The sequence below is a fragment of the Chlamydomonas reinhardtii genome, chromosome 1, assembly GCF_000002595.2.
Source record: "Chlamydomonas reinhardtii strain CC-503 cw92 mt+ chromosome 1, whole genome shotgun sequence".
NCBI lineage: Eukaryota > Viridiplantae > Chlorophyta > Chlorophyceae > Chlamydomonadales > Chlamydomonadaceae > Chlamydomonas > Chlamydomonas reinhardtii.
Genome location: NC_057004.1, coordinates 1,354,242 through 1,369,469, shown reverse-complemented (window position 1 = coordinate 1,369,469; position 15,228 = coordinate 1,354,242). Strand labels below are relative to the sequence as shown.

General features: G+C 60.9%; 3 protein-coding genes across 3 annotated transcripts; 2 read left to right on the top strand and 1 right to left on the bottom strand.

The window, feature by feature from the left end:
• The first annotated feature begins 52 nt into the window (after positions 1-52).
• CHLRE_01g006876v5 (uncharacterized protein) lies at positions 53-1,918 on the top strand. Its single transcript, XM_043058217.1, has 2 exons — positions 53-616; positions 1,130-1,918. The coding sequence occupies exons 1-2, from the start codon at positions 460-462 to the stop codon at positions 1,192-1,194; spliced, it is 222 nt and encodes a 73-aa protein (XP_042928131.1). The 5' UTR covers positions 53-459; the 3' UTR covers positions 1,195-1,918.
• Positions 1,919-2,169: 251 nt separating this feature from the next.
• CHLRE_01g006850v5 (uncharacterized protein) lies at positions 2,170-4,089 on the bottom strand. Its single transcript, XM_001700267.2, has 3 exons — positions 3,909-4,089; positions 3,686-3,742; positions 2,170-3,566 (listed from the first exon to the last, which is right to left on the bottom strand). Exons 1-3 carry the CDS (start codon positions 3,997-3,999, stop codon positions 3,307-3,309), a joined length of 408 nt encoding a protein of 135 aa, XP_001700319.1. The 5' UTR covers positions 4,000-4,089; the 3' UTR covers positions 2,170-3,306.
• A 93-nt stretch (positions 4,090-4,182) lies between these two features.
• CHLRE_01g006800v5 (uncharacterized protein) lies at positions 4,183-13,951 on the top strand. Its single transcript, XM_043058216.1, has 14 exons — positions 4,183-4,451; positions 5,071-5,150; positions 5,312-5,377; positions 5,731-5,853; positions 6,059-6,115; positions 6,407-6,469; positions 6,920-7,040; positions 7,337-7,452; positions 7,731-7,835; positions 11,740-11,817; positions 12,069-12,185; positions 12,484-12,537; positions 12,720-12,889; positions 13,148-13,951. Exons 1-14 carry the CDS (start codon positions 4,409-4,411, stop codon positions 13,449-13,451), a joined length of 1,497 nt encoding a protein of 498 aa, XP_042928130.1. The 5' UTR covers positions 4,183-4,408; the 3' UTR covers positions 13,452-13,951.
• Positions 13,952-15,228: the final 1,277 nt, after the last annotated feature.

The following is a 15,228-nucleotide window of genomic DNA, read 5'->3' as shown; positions in this document are numbered from 1 at the left end:
GCCGGCGCGCAGGTTGAGACCTGCCGGTGTTGTCTGGTTAGCGACCTGTGCTGACGAGGATGGCGTAGCGGGCAGTCAGCTGCAGCGGCAGGGGTGTTTTCCTTGCTGTCTGGTTGGCCTGCTGCCTGCTGCACTAGTGCTTGATAGCTGGGCGCGACTGGGCACATATGGCGGGCGGTGCCTGTACAAACCGACCCCGGCTATGTCCGGGCAGGGGTCGTATCTTGGTTTTGGGGTAATGTCTAGCTCCAGACAAAAACGGCCGGGTAGCCGCCGTCTTTTGTCTGGGCACATGGCGGTTTGGGGGCTTCTACATAGGAACTCGGACAAAACCCGCCCCAAACCCGGGCCAACAAAGTCTCGCCCCAGACATTAGCCCCCGGGAGGAATGTCTAGGAAACGGCCAAAATGGCCAATTAATGTCTGGAGACATTAAGATAGGAGCCCTGTGTCCGGGAGATGAGGCTAGTATCGGAACCTTCGGCCTCAGACGGAGGACGTGGCGTGGCGGCACAGCCCACTTTTCCCTTGCAAGGGAGAGCCACCTTTTCTTGTCCCCGACTAGGCACTAGCGCCGCCAGTGAAGCTGTGTGCGAGTGCGACTGCGGCTGGGCAGGTGCGTGTGCCTAGTGTGCCCTGTCTGAGCTGCGTGCTGTGCTCGTGCGCAACCGCATTGGGAGGGAAGGAACCCATGTCATATACGGCACACGTCACACCTACCCCTATGGATGGCTCATCCACCGCGTCGTTAACGCGGGTCTTGTGCTTCCTTCCGGACTCGGGCGACCGTGTGCAGCGGCTGGCAATGGCACCGAGTGCATCCTTCCCTCATCGGGCTTTTGCTCGAAGCCCCCGGCGGCGGGCCGTAGCAAAGGTGGCGCCACCGGCTGCTCTGCAGCCCCTCCTCCTGTTGCTCACCCGCCACCGGGGCAGACGTCAAGCCCAGATGCTATTACGGTGGGTAAGCAGGGTTGTGCGACCGGCCAGAGAGCTTGGTTTTGCTTGTGCTGGGCAGCGATGTCGTCATGCATGCAGGGAGCGGCTGCGTATGCACCACGTGGATGTGAAGCTCTCATGGCACACTGACCCCGCATTACCCTGTGCGTGTGTTGCCGCCATTGCTCCCCAGTGACACGGCCGCCGCCATCACACCGCCCTCCGCCGCGCAAACGCGGCACACGCGACAGCCACTGATTGCGGGCCTACACATGGTAGCGGTCTTTCACTCGCACATCTTGCTTAATTGATAAGGACCGAGTGTTAAGGTTGATAGAGGAGGTCGTGTACGTAGGCATGCAAGTGTGCTATTTGGGGGGGGAGGGGTGATGTGTCCGGGCCCAATGACAAGTTGCATCAGCACACCCAGTCACGAACGGGGGGCACTCTCTATCTGGCATGACACTTACTTGGTTACACTGCACTGCTAGGTATGCTGGAAATGGCCATGGCCTGAGAGGCGGGAGCCTGTGTGCAGGGGATGTGATTGTGCTGGGTGCTTTAGGGGGCCCGGTGCCGATGGGGTCAGGTCTGCGTTAGTTGGACTGGCTCCGTGCGTGCATGCCTGATGCTCTTCCCCAAAAGTGCCATTGTCTAGCGTTTTGCGGGGCTCCGCACTCCCACCCCCCGATGAAAAGGGGTGCTGTGGAAGATTGAAGGCCTTGCATTGGCACGGGATGTGAAAGAAAGGCCCCTACAAACGGCCTGCAACTTGTATGTTAAGCGCCAGATTCGGCGTGAGTGTCTTTCAGGGAGATCAAGGTACCGTACGAGCCCCGGCCGGAAACAAGCGACTACCGTACATGTCCGCGGCCTTTTCATCTTCTCATGGATGCGGATGTTACAGAGGGGACAGTCCCAGGGTCTCATGGTCTCAGGGTTAACCGGGGGCCTCAGCGGGGGTCCTAGTTTGGGCTGGTATTTCGCCCCCCCCCGTCCAGGCCCGCGCCCCACTCGCACGGAACGGCCACCGTCCAGCGACGGGCGGGACCGTCCAGCGACGGGCGGGACCGTCCAGCGACGGGCTCTGCCGCTGCGGACGCCGCCACCGCGGACACCTCCACCGCCTCCCCTGGTTAGCGGGGTGTATGGGGGCTATCGGCTGCCGAAGCGGCCTCCCCAAAACTGTCTCTATCTAACCACATGCGTCCTGCTGCACAGCAGATTTGTTTTGAGGCTTCATCCTTACAAGAAGATGCAGCGGCAGCGCTGGCGGCAGCACCTGCCGCCACCTCAAACGAGCGGCTGTTGCAAAGGTGCTGTACATACAAGAACCAAACTCAGGGTTACACCATCGGTCTTTCGTCCCAGGACATGTCACCGTTGCTCTTCTTGTCAGCTCCAATCATCATCAGCATCGTGAACTTTATACAGGGGAGTAGTCCATAACACCATCTGAAATTCAACGCCCGGTCATACACGCACCTACCTGTCGCCATGAAACAAGGACAGTCGCAACGTTCAAGTTGGTACCATACGAGCCAAGTACCACATAGTGGACTGGGCAGCAATTGCTCCCATCACGTACGGATACTGGCCGCATGCTGCATTGCTGCATGTCAAATCCGTTTCTCACTATGACGAGTACCCTTGTAAACAGGGGATGCTCCATTCCTCCGGCTTCGGCAGCCGTTACCAATGAATGGCTTACCCAGCGCCCCACGCCTACTTGCATGCATTCTAACCTGGCAGCGTCACAGCAGGCAAGACTCCTGTTCGGCTGTGGATGGCCCTTTAGCAAAACTACACCAGCGCATTGTGTCACAACCGCACTTGTTGTTTAACTTGCAGGCATACCAGTAAAATTGCCTGGTGCTCACTGGCATTGGGTCCGACATACTGCACACAGTCGGTATACAATTGAATGCTAAAGTTCCCAGCAGCTGCATTGAACAGCCAGACCATGACAAGCACACGCATGACCCACTCGCTCACCATTATGCTTTCGGCACGTTGCAGTGCCACAGCGTGCCGTTGGCTAACTCAGGACAGCACAGCGTGGCCTAGCCTGATCAATGCCCGAATGAACGAAGCCTTTCTATCATACGGTATGCACCTTCGTCTCCCAAATGCAGAGTCTTGTCCTCTCCTACGTGTCGCCGTGCAGTCCTACATGTCCTGTGCCATGCACGACCACTCGGTCCTGGAAGGCCACCAACACCAGCCTTTGGCTATACAGTAACCTACAGCCACCATACGGATGTGTCTCTGATTTCATTGGCCTTGTTTCGCTACATGCCACTGCGCGATGCACCCAAGGACCAGCAGCCTATAAAGCTCCGGCGGGCTTGGGGCTCACCCACCCAGCCCTTACGCATCCGAGTCACTGCGCTTAAAGGTGCGCTTGCTGACCGAGCCGTGCCCCTTGAAGGGCCCCTCCTCCGCATTGACAGGTTCAAACTCAGCGCCATCAAAGGACATAAGCGCGCTAGGATGTGTGCCGCGTGCCGCCCGGTAGTGCGGATCACTTTCGCCGTCAAACGAGAATTGGGCTCCCCCAAGGACGGTTCCGCTCGTGCGGGTGTCGCTAAATGACCCCGTGCGGCGGAAAGATGCGACCATATCTTCGCCTGGGGACGGGGGGGATCATCGAGGCAGTCCGGGGGCGCTCAGCTGTGTTTCAAAGTCAGCGCGACACGGTCGCCGTGCATCTGCAAACGCACCCCCAACCCTGGCCACGTCGACTTACTGTCATAGCTATATTGGACGCAGACTGCAGGATGCGGCGAATGCGGGGTCACCGGGCCTGCGCGAGCGGGTGTCCAGGGGCCGCTGACTTGCGCAATAACACGTCCGCAAAAAAGCCGCCGCCCAGCTTTGTCACAGCTGGGCTTTCAACAGGAGTCCTAAAGCAAGGGGGGACGCCCAGGCCACTTCACTTCAGTCGCCAAGTGCGCGCTCCAGCGACTGACCTTTCGGCTTTGCCCCTTTGCTGTCCAGCTTCGGCGAGCCAGGTGCAGCCGCCTGGGTCTTTATTTTGAGCACCGTGGCGCTTAAGGACATCTTTTGTTGGGTGGGTAGCGCTCACGATTCGGTAACTGGTAAGGGTAGAAGTGTCTTCAAGTGGAAGATTGATAATCGAATGGTGTTTTTATGGGCATCAAGCATGTGCAGAAGATCGTCACTGTATGGGGAGCGACTAGCTAGCGCTTCTGCGAGCAATTTGCCGCGTCGCCCCATCCCATGATCCCAAGTTTGTCCTTGTCTGCAGCTCGTGATTGCATGAATTCTGCACGATACAGTATTCCGTGCTGAACAATAAAGGACAATTATGTAAAACCCATACTGTAGCTTTAGAAATTGACAGCTAATAACTGTGAGAGCCTCTGACCACTCTGCACCTCGACTAAATGAGCACTAGATTGCAGCATGAAGAGCTCTAAGCTGGACGAAACGTTCGTGGGGGACGAGCATGGCTACAGCGGCGCGTCAGCACCGCGTGGTCATGGTCAGCGGTGAGTCGGGGATGCTCAGTTCATCCCCTTTGAGGTGCCGTGCTCCTATGCCGCATGTGTGTCTGGCCATGTCTCTCCAGCGCTAGTACACCAGTACTGACGGAATAACGGCCCATTGACTCCAAGCATACACACCCGGGCGGGGTTTTCCTTGTGCTCTTTAACACCCGGCCGGGGCTGATACGGTACGCTGTAACCGCGCTGCTGGGAACAGGCAAGAAGCCCGTGCACCTATTAGTTAACAGAACTCCTAACCCCAGGCAGGATGCTCACCAGGCAGGCATCTGCATGCGCGCCAGCCCAAGCGATGCTGGGGAAGGGCTGGTGGATGCCAGGCCGGCGGCGCTGGGGCGAGAGAAAGATGCGGTTCACGCTCAGCTATAAATCAGGCTTAGCAATCAGGCTCGCTTAGCAAAGGCGGCATGGCCCGCGTCCCGAAAGAAGGCCATGAATCGGATCACCATGATGGTCCCTAGTGGGGGCACCGCCATGGGCCCATCCCCAATTGCGCTGGCCCCGCAATGCCGTACCATATCTTTTTTGTTGCAGTCCTGAAATATGGCGCTGCGCCAACCGTTAGATATTCGCGCAAGCCCACGTCCACTCTGCTGCACCGCAGACTTCTTCTACCCCAACTTTGGCGGAGTAGAGAACCACATCTACCAACTCTCGCAGTGCCTTATCCACCAGGGCCATAAGGTGCGCGCCCCACAACTCATTGTGTTTGCGAGGTTCGAAGGTATGCAGGAAATCGGGCTGCTTGCCAGGTGTTGACCTGGGCCGTTGGACTGCGGCATTGTGCATGTGGTCGTTGCGCCGGCCTCTCCAACATCAGGCTGCACTGATCACGGCCGCCACAGGTGGTTGTGGTGACTCACGCATACGGAGACTGCTTGGGCGTGAGGTACCTCACCAATGGGCTCAAGGTTGGTGGGGCCCGGGTCCTGTCGGGTGACTTAGGGTTCGGGACTGCGGGATACTGGAGTACACGTGCAGGCCACCTGTATGAACGGCATGCAGCGGGGGCCCACGCAGCAGAGGGGGCTGAGGTGCCTAGGCTCGGCCTGGCTCTCGGCATGCGCGGCGGCAGGTGACGTAACGACAACGCATCAAGACTTCATAGGGCAGTCATGCCCACAGTGTTCCTGCAACTGCCTGCCCCCGCTTCTCCCCACTTTCCCACCCTTTGCCTGCCTCTGGCTACGCCTTCACTCCTTGAATAATCATGAATGTCAACCTCCCCTTCCCGCCTACGAAACCGACTGCGCATCCCCTGCAGGTCTACTACCTGCCCCGCCTGCCATTCTACCAGCAGAGCTCCTTCCCCAGCCTGCTGGGCTGGGCGCGGCTACTGCGGGCCATCTGCATGCGCGAGCGCGCCACGCTGCTGCACGGACACCAGGTGCGGAGGAGAGGGCTGGATGTGTGGGAGGGCGAGAGCAGTCGCATGTAACACCGTGTGCTGATTCTGGATGCCACGAAGCGGCTTAGGGAGGAACCTCCATGCGCGATGCCTGATCTGGCTAGAGAACCAACGGGCGCACCTGTTTGCATTCCTGTGCGGGGGTTTCCCCTCCGCGCCTGCCCTCTCACTGCCCTGTGCACAGGCCTTCTCCACCCTGGCTCTGGAGGCTTGCATCCACGCCAGCAGCCTCGGGCTCAAGGTGTGTGCTGCTGTGCGCGACTGATCGTTCGCCTGCGTGCGTGTCGTGTTCCATGCTGCCAGGCGCATTCGAGTCTGGGATGTGCTCTGTGGCAAGCAGCCCATGGGCGGTTTGGCACAGCACTTGTGGGTGATGCTCGTGTCAAGGATGGGCCGCCAGTGTGTGCGTGCCACTGCGTCTGGGGTGGGTGCGCTTGTCCACTTACCGTGCGCATGCGTACCCGCTGTCCACCGCTGCTGGAACCTGCTGCTGTGCACTGCTGTCTTCTGCTCTGACTCTCTGTTGGCGCAGGTGGTGTTTACGGACCACTCGCTGTTCGGCTTCGCGGACGCCGGATCCATCCTGCTCAACAAGGTGGGCTGCTTGTGACCAATGACGTGGTGGTGGCAGGCAGGGCGGGGATCCTTGCTTGGTTTCAGCGAACTGGCCCAAACATAATCAGCTAGCCCGCGGGTCGAGTTGGGTGCGGTGTGCGGGGATGAGGCGGGATGGCCGGCGGCTTCGGGCACCACCTGGCATCATCGCTGGCCGCACGTATGCCATGGTAGCCAAAGCCTTGGCTGAAAGGAGGATGGGGAGGAGCATCGGAGAGAGCAAGGACGTCGTACTGGACATTGGTATGCCTGTACTGAGGTCCGTGTACGCCGCGTTTCGTCGCGCGGGGTGTCATTATTGTATCCGGGGCCTGTTGGCGCATTGTGGACTGGGCCTGGCCTTTGCAGCCGCTTGCCAGCCTCACTCTCCTTTCCGTACCGCCCCCACTCTTCCCCACCCTACCTCACTCTCATGCGGCCAACCGCACAGGTGCTGAAGGCGGTCCTGGGCGCGGACGTGCACGGCGTCATCTGCGTCAGCCACACCAGCAAGGAGAACACGGTGCTGCGCGCCTGCCTGCCGCCCGCCGCGGTGGCAGTCATCCCCAACGGCAAGTGCGGGCAGCGTGCGGCAGGCTCGCATGCATGCAGGCAGGCATGCAGGCAGGGGGGAGTGCAGCTGGCTGGGTTTTGTCCTGCTGCAGGGTAGGCCCCGCACTCTTGAAGGGGTTGAGCATGAGCCTGTGGTGTCCTTTCGGCTGTCTCCCTCCGTCGATTCCGCCTTCCCTGGTAATGGCCCACGCGCGCCCGCACCCGCAGAAACACAGACACGCATGCTAATTTTGCGAGCACACGTTCAGATTATTATGTTTCCATTTGTAACACGCATTCGCATACTCGCGCGCAGCCGTGGACACGTCGCAGTTCACGCCCGACCTGTCTATGGGCGCGTTGCCCTGGCCGCGCGACCCCGAGGCGGAGGAGGTGGTGCTAGTGGTGCTGTGCCGCCTGGTGTACCGCAAGGTGGGGGATGGAGAGAAGGGCCAGGGCCGATGGACCGGAGCCACATTTGAGAGGATGGGGCGGGAAGCGAGGTCAGCAGGATAATGTTGCTGGGGGAAGGGGAACTGGGGATGCGGCGTCCAAGTGGATGCTGGATGTGTTGCTGCTGAACCTAAGCGCATCTCGTGTACACGCGAGCACGCAGAAAAGGCACAACGCAAGAAAGGGGGTTCATGCGCACTTCCTTTGCTGCTCCTTCCACACGCACCGTCAACTCTCCAACACGCGCACGAACGCAGGGCATCGACCTGCTGAGCCTGGTGCTGCCGGCGGTGTGCGAGCGCCACCCGCATGTGCGAGTGCTGGTGGGCGGCGACGGACCCAAGCGACAGCTACTGGAGAAGGTGCGTATGCCCAGGTGTATGTGTATGTGTAAGGGATACTTAACTCAAACCTTGCGGTGGCCGGCACGGCGGCTTGGTCGGAAAGACGTCAGCGGGAGAGGTCATCGTCCCGATTCGTGGCCACACTTCCGGTGGCCCACTTGACCCACCCCCAGAGTGGAAGGTGCCCCCACGCATAGAGTGGACGCTCATTCTGCGCTAAGTCCGTGGCCTCTCGCTGCGGCGCGAGCACTCCATTTGTGCTCTCTGAAGAAGAACGCCCTGTCAAACCTGGTCATTCGCTTCATGACTATCAATCCGCGAAGTCTTTCCTGGTTACAATCGTTTTGTCAAAAGAATAGGATGCGAAAAGGTCAGACAGCGCTCAAGACAGCTGCCTTGTGCGCGTGCTTCCGACATGCTCTGTATGTTCAGTTGCTTAGAAGGGTATCAGTGGGTACGCTTGTGTAACTTTGGGGTTCGCTGAGGCGCGGGGACCGCACCGGCAATTGCTCGCCAAGCGAAATTACTGACGCGTTTTTCTCATGCTAGAGCTTAATATGATCACTGCGAGAGCGAATGAGCAGCTCGCTAGCTTGGCCGCTTCGGGCAGGGGGCCGGCACGGCCGGCGCGACCTCCTCACCCGGCACACCGACGCACCCGTCCGTCGCCCGACAGCTGGGGCCTGATGGTGCACATGTGTAACCATGGGGGGGGGAGGGGACAGCGCCGGCTGAGAGAGACGGGTGCTTTGTGTAGCCTGGTTTAAAGACGGGGTAAAAGAGCGCCAGCAGCCTCCACTGCAGGAGTGAACAGCGTGGCCACTGACACTGTAGCCAGGTTCCCTCCCCAGCCCGGACCACACCCCAGCCCCTGCCACGCGTGATGGGGCAAGTGCACGCATGCAACGCGTGGGCTTGATGGTGTGGAGCATGTGTAGACCACTGGGCAGGCCACCAGGTGACCGGTCCAAGAGCTTCCACTATGCGAGTGGGCTGAGAGACCACAAAAAGAGGAGACGCTGAGGCTTCAGGACTTGGGGAATGGGGACACAACCGCCATTCATCGAAATCACCCGGCCATATTGCACCCCCATCCCTCTGACATATAGCCAAGGCCATATGCAAGAGGGCAGGGCGGGGCGATGACCTTGGCGTGCGTGGGAGGGGCTGGAGCGTGGTTAAGGCATAGGCTGGGTGTGCCGCCCATGTCAGATCCACACCTCGACCCCTGCCGTGACCCCACCCGACGGAATCACCCGGCCATACTGCACCCCCATCCCTCTGACATATAGCCAAGGCCATATGCAAGAGGGCAGGGCGGGGCGATGACCTTGGCGTGCGTGGGAGGGGCTGGAGCGTGGTTAAGGCATAGGCTGGGTGTGCCGCCCATGTCAGATCCACACCTCGACCCCTGCCGTGACCCCACCCGACGGAATCACCCGGCCATACTGCACCCCCATCCCTCTGACATATAGCCAAGGCCATATGCAAGAGGGCAGGGCGGGGCGATGACCTTGGCGTGCGTGGGAGGGGCTGGAGCGTGGTTAAGGCATAGGCTGGGTGTGCCACCCATGTCAGATCCACACCTCGACCCCTGCCGTGACCCCACCCGACGGAATCACCTGGCCATACTGCACCCCCATCCCTCTGACATATAGCCAAGGCCGTATGCAAGAGGGCAGGGCGGGGCGATGACCTTGGCGTGCGTGGGAGGGGCTGGAGCGTGGTTAAGGCATAGGCTGGGTGTGCCACCCATGTCAGATCCACACCTCGACCCCTGCCGTGACCCCACCCGACGGAATCACCCGGCCATACTGCACCCCCATCCCTCTGACATATAGCCAAGGCCATATGCAAGAGGGCAGGGCGGGGCGATGACCTTGGCGTGCGTGGGAGGGGCTGGAGCGTGGTTAAGGCATAGGCTGGGTGTGCCGCCCATGTCAGATCCACACCTCGACCCCTGCCGTGACCCCACCCGACGGAATCACCCGGCCATACTGCACCCCCATCCCTCTGACATATAGCCAAGGCCATATGCAAGAGGGCAGGGCGGGGCGATGACCTTGGCGTGCGTGGGAGGGGCTGGAGCGTGGTTAAGGCATAGGCTGGGTGTGCCACCCATGTCAGATCCACACCTCGACCCCTGCCGTGACCCCACCCGACGGAATCACCTGGCCATACTGCACCCCCATCCCTCTGACATATAGCCAAGGCCATATGCAAGAGGGCAGGGCGGGGCGATGACCTTGGCGTGCGTGGGAGGGGCTGGAGCGTGGTTAAGGCATAGGCTGGGTGTGCCACCCATGTCAGATCCACACCTCGACCCCTGCCGTGACCCCACCCGACGGAATCACCCGGCCATACTGCACCCCCATCCCTCTGACATATAGCCAAGGCCATATGCAAGAGGGCAGGGCGGGGCCATGACCTTGGCGTGCGTGGGAGGGGCTGGAGCGTGGTTAAGGCATAGGCTGGGTGTGCCGCCCATGTCAGATCCACACCTCGACCCCTGCCGTGACCCCACCCGACGGAATCACCCGGCCATACTGCACCCCCATCCCTCTGACATATAGCCAAGGCCGTATGCAAGAGGGCAGGGCGGGGCGATGACCTTGGCGTGCGTGGGAGGGGCTGGAGCGTGGTTAAGGCATAGGCTGGGTGTGCCGCCCATGTCAGATCCACACCTCGACCCCTGCCGTGACCCCACCCGACGGAATCACCCGGCCATATTGCACCCCCATCCCTCTGACATATAGCCAAGGCCATATGCAAGAGGGCAGGGCGGGGCCATGACCTTGGCGTGCGTGGGAGCCTGGGAGGGGCTGGGGAGGGGCCCTAGCTACAGTGTCAGTGGCCACGCTGTTCACTCCTGCAGTGGAGGCTGCTGGCGCTCTTTCACCCCGTCTTTAAACCAGGCTACACAAAGCACCCGTCTCTCTCAGCCGGCGCTGTCCCCTCCCCCCCATGGTTACACATGTGCACCATCAGGCTCCAGCTGTCGGGCGACAGACGGGTGCGTCGGTGTGCCGGGGGAGGACGTCGCGCCGGCCGTGCCGGCCCCCTGCCCGAAGCGGCCAAGCTAGCGAGCTGCTCATTCGCTCTCGCAGTTATCATATTAAGCTCTAGCATGAGCAAAACGCGTCAGTAATTTCGCTTGGCGAGCAATTGCCGGTGCGGTCCCCGCGCCTCAGCGAACCCCAAAGTTACACAAGCGTATCCACTGATACCCTTCTAAGCAACTGAGCATACAGAGCACGTCGGAAGCACGCCCACAAGGCAGCTGTCTTGAGCGCTGTCTGACTTTTTCGCATCCTATTCTTTTGTAAAACGTTTACATTGCAATCAGATAAGACGCAGATTGATGGTCATGAAGCGAATGACCAGGTTTGGCTGGGCGTTCCTCAATGAAATAGTGCTCGCGCCGCAGCGAGATTAAAACTACAGGGCGTGGCAGGGCGGCAGGCCACGGACTTAGCGCAGAATGAGCATCCACTCCATGCGTGGGGGCACCTTCCACTCTGGGGGTGGGTCAAGTGGGCCACCGGAAGTGTGGCCACGAGTCGGGCCAGTTAGATGCAGCGGGAAGGCATTGCTGTGAGGCAAGTGGCGGTAGCCAGCCGTTGAGGCGGCCATGGGCACGACATGGGGCCGGGGCATAGCCACAGGGCAGGCGTCGCCCAGAGGACTACGAAGTGATGGGATGCTGGCGGTTGGGCATTTGGGTGGGTTGCAGGCCTGCATGTGGTAGTACAGGTCGACGGGAGTGCACCTTCAGTGCGCCAGGCTCGCACGTCGGAGGGAAGAAAAGTGAATGCAAACAGCAGGCCCCCAGCTGCATATCGCCTCTGGCGTAAGCCTTATGCGGCCTGCTCAGGACCCTTATCCCTCTGCCCTGTCGCATCCCTCTTCCGCCACTCCTCAGGTGATTGCGGACCACGGGCTGCAATCACGTGTTTTGCTGGAGGGCGCTGTGCCGCACGAGCGAGCGCGGGACTTCATGGTGCGTGGCAGAGGGGGAGGACAGGAGGACGGATAACAACCGGGCGGGGCCAAGGGAGGGAAGGTCATGGGGCTGGCGCAGGCGAGCGGGCTGCGTTCGATGCCATTCCGCTGCTCTGGCCACGCCACGCCACGGCCGGCCCGCTCACTTGCGCCATCCTTGCCTTTCACCACCTTGACATGCACTCGCCCGGTTTTTCGCTCCCTGGCTGCGCCTCCGCACCTTGCTACACTTTCCTGCTGCGGCTGCAGGTGCGCGGCCACGTGTTTGTGAACGCCAGCCTGACGGAGGCGTTCTGCATGGCGCTGGTGGAGGCGGCGGCGGCGGGGCTGGTGGTGGTGTCCACCGCGGTGGGTGGAGTGCCGGAGGTGAGGTGTGCGCGGCGAGGCGTGTCGGCTGGGGCCGTGGGGGACCCTGGGTGGGACGTCTTCGACGGGGCTTAGTCTTGCGGGAGAGGGTCCGGTTGAAGTTAGTAGAGGAGGCACACTTTGCGTGGGCGCGTGCGGAGACCCGCGGCACATCGTACCGCTCTCAAGCTTTGCTTCGAATTGATGCCGACCGGTGGCGTGTGCTGACCAGCAGGTGCTGCTTGTGCTGGTGCGACCGGTGCACTCATGCGCTCATATGCAGGCGCTCCCGTGATGTGATGTGGTGTGATGTGCGCAGGTGCTGCCGCCTGACATGATCGTGCTCACGGACCCGTCCGCGGAGGGGCTGCTGGTGTGTGCGGCTGTGCGGTTGTGTGCTCCCTATTTGCTTGACCGCGCCCGCCACCGTCGATTTACTGGTGGTAGTCTTGCACTTGGGGCCCTTTGTGTGCTGACAATGGGGCTCGGGTAATCAACACCTCCTCCCCGCACCAACCCAAGTTCCCAACCCATGCCTCCCGCGCCGTGCTGCAGGAGGGCATCGAGCGCGCCATCCAGCGTGTGCCACATCAGCGCCCCCTGGAGCAGCACCTGCGCGTTCGGCAAATGTACGACTGGAATGACGTAGCTTGCCGGACCGCGGCGGTGTACGACCGTGTGGCGGCCTCGTGCCGTGACGACAGCGTGCCCGCCCGCTTGGGCAGGTGCGCATGGAGGGGGGGCGTCACAGAGGCATGGGCTTGCCACCGGCCCGTTTGCTCATTGGGGGCATAGTTTGGCGTACGCTAGACTGTGGGATTGAGCATCGCAACCTTGCCTTCACTAGCGGGCTTTGACTTTGCATGCGCTTGCTTTGCTGCTCGTATGGTTTGGTATGGCCTCCTTCTCTCATGTAGCGCTGATGTCGCGAGTGGCACACTTCCTGCATTTAACAAGCTGTGCTACTTGCACTGGACTCGCAGGTACTTAGCCGCGGGGCGCTGGGTTGGGGCGCTGTTTGGGGTGGTGGCGCTGATGAGCGTGCTGCTGCTGCGCCTGGCGCAGTGGTGGCAGCCCGCCAGCGCCATTGACGTCGCGCCCGACTGGCCCGCGCGGCACTCGCAAGCCACATGTGGTGGTGGCGGTGGTGGCGGCACTGGCGCGCCTAACAACATGCAAGAGGCCACGCCTGATGTGCAGCGAATGAGAAGTGGCAAACAGGCAGCGGGTAAGGGGGCGGTACAAGAAGGATGGCAAGCCCCTGGTGGCACCGCCAAGCGAGTGTAGGGATGCATTGGAACCCAGCAGCGTACGCTGTGCAATGCGCGCAAGCATTCTGCAGACGAAATACTAACCACCACAGAGTTCCTGCTGTATGGGTAACAGCTGCGCCCTAGCCAGAGTAGGTATTGCTGACATTAATCAACGGCCGAGTCAGGAGGTATTCGTGGTTGATACCCTCTCATGTTTACATTGGTGGCCAATATGGTAGCGCTCGAGTGTGGGCGTGGTGTTTGAGACGCCAATGACCGCTGTCCATGCAGCGCCTATTGACGTGTGCCGCCACTCATGCAACGCCACTGTACGTGCATTGCTTGAATGCTTTCGAAGAACTTGCGCAAGCGTAGAATTATTCGCCGGTTGATATCTATCCGTGGTAATGGTGCAAAAACTGTTGTTTGTGTGCGTGTGTGTGTGTGTGTTAAAGAGCACAAGGAGAAGGTTGCGCAAAGACAGTGTATGCGATGCAGCAAAGCGACGGTTTACGGATGTTACCTGAAGTTACCTCGCATACCTGCTGCGGTGAGCCGCCGGTCTTACCAACCGGAAATTGCGCAACCCCCGCTGCTCTAACCTCGAGGGGGGATTAGTATCCACACACTCTCAAGGGTTCAAACCCATGCATGTGCTCACGGTACCGTGAGGCCCAGGCACTCCTACGATTCCTAGCTCGGCGTCGCTACTCCTGGCCGCTAAGTCCAAGCTCCCGCCCAATCCTCGATGAAATTCTCACCTACGAGCGATATGAAAACAACAGAGCACAGGGCGGCAGCAGGGGAGTGTCACGAACAAGAGCAAAGAGCATGTGTGCACATGTGTGCGCACGCGTGTGTGTGTGTGTGTGTGTGTGTGTGTGTGTGTGTGTGTGTGTGTGGAAAAAAGAACAAAACGAAGCCCGCCCAGACGGCGCGCCGGAGTGACTTACGGATACCTACCATTACCGAGCGTCGTGTAGCCGCGTCAACCCCGGTAGTCATACTCACGCGTAAAAAGCCTGGAACCCCCCTCGGGTGATCAATGAACGACCTGGCCCCGAGTGGCACCCATATGCATTGTATGCGCCGCGCCCTGGGCGCACTACAACGTTGACCCAGCACGCCTAATGCCCTGATTCCCGCCCGCTGGTCGTAGTCGAGCTCACCTAAGGGTTTTTTTTTGAGGAATCATCCTTACAAGGTTGAACAGGGGCAGACGCGCTGCCCCCCTGCTGCTGGGTGATAGAGGAATTGCAGGCACAGGGTGGCAGCGAGCAGGTGTCACCGGCTCCGGCCCGCCCCGCAGCCATGCCGTGCCCGGCGCCAGCACAGCAGGCGGGGGGTTCGGGGACCCAGCCGGCGGCACAGTCGCGGCTGGCGGAGCGGGAGGCGGAGTGGCAGCATGCAGCGGCGCAGCTGACCACCATGGCGGCGCAGCATTTCCACAATAACCCGGTGGCTCTGGACCCCTGGCTCCACCGCACCTCTGCGGCAGCCGGGCAGCAGATAGAACACGCCGGCGAGAGAACTGCAGTCGTATGCGTCCCCGTCCCAGCACTCGGGTGAGGGGCCGCGGCGTTCCGCGCGGCTGCAGGAGCAGGCGGCGGGCGGGGCGGGGCCTAGCACGGGGCCTGCCACGGCGGCGGCGGCAGCAGCGGCGGCGGTGGAGGGCGACCCTCGCATGCCGCCCCCGGATGCGTCCCTTCTGCGGGGTACGTGGCGGAGGCTGTGGGACAGCCACGCCAGTCGGGGGGCAAAGGTGCTGGTGTACCGGCTGCAACATGCTTACCTGCCTTGCGGGCTGTACA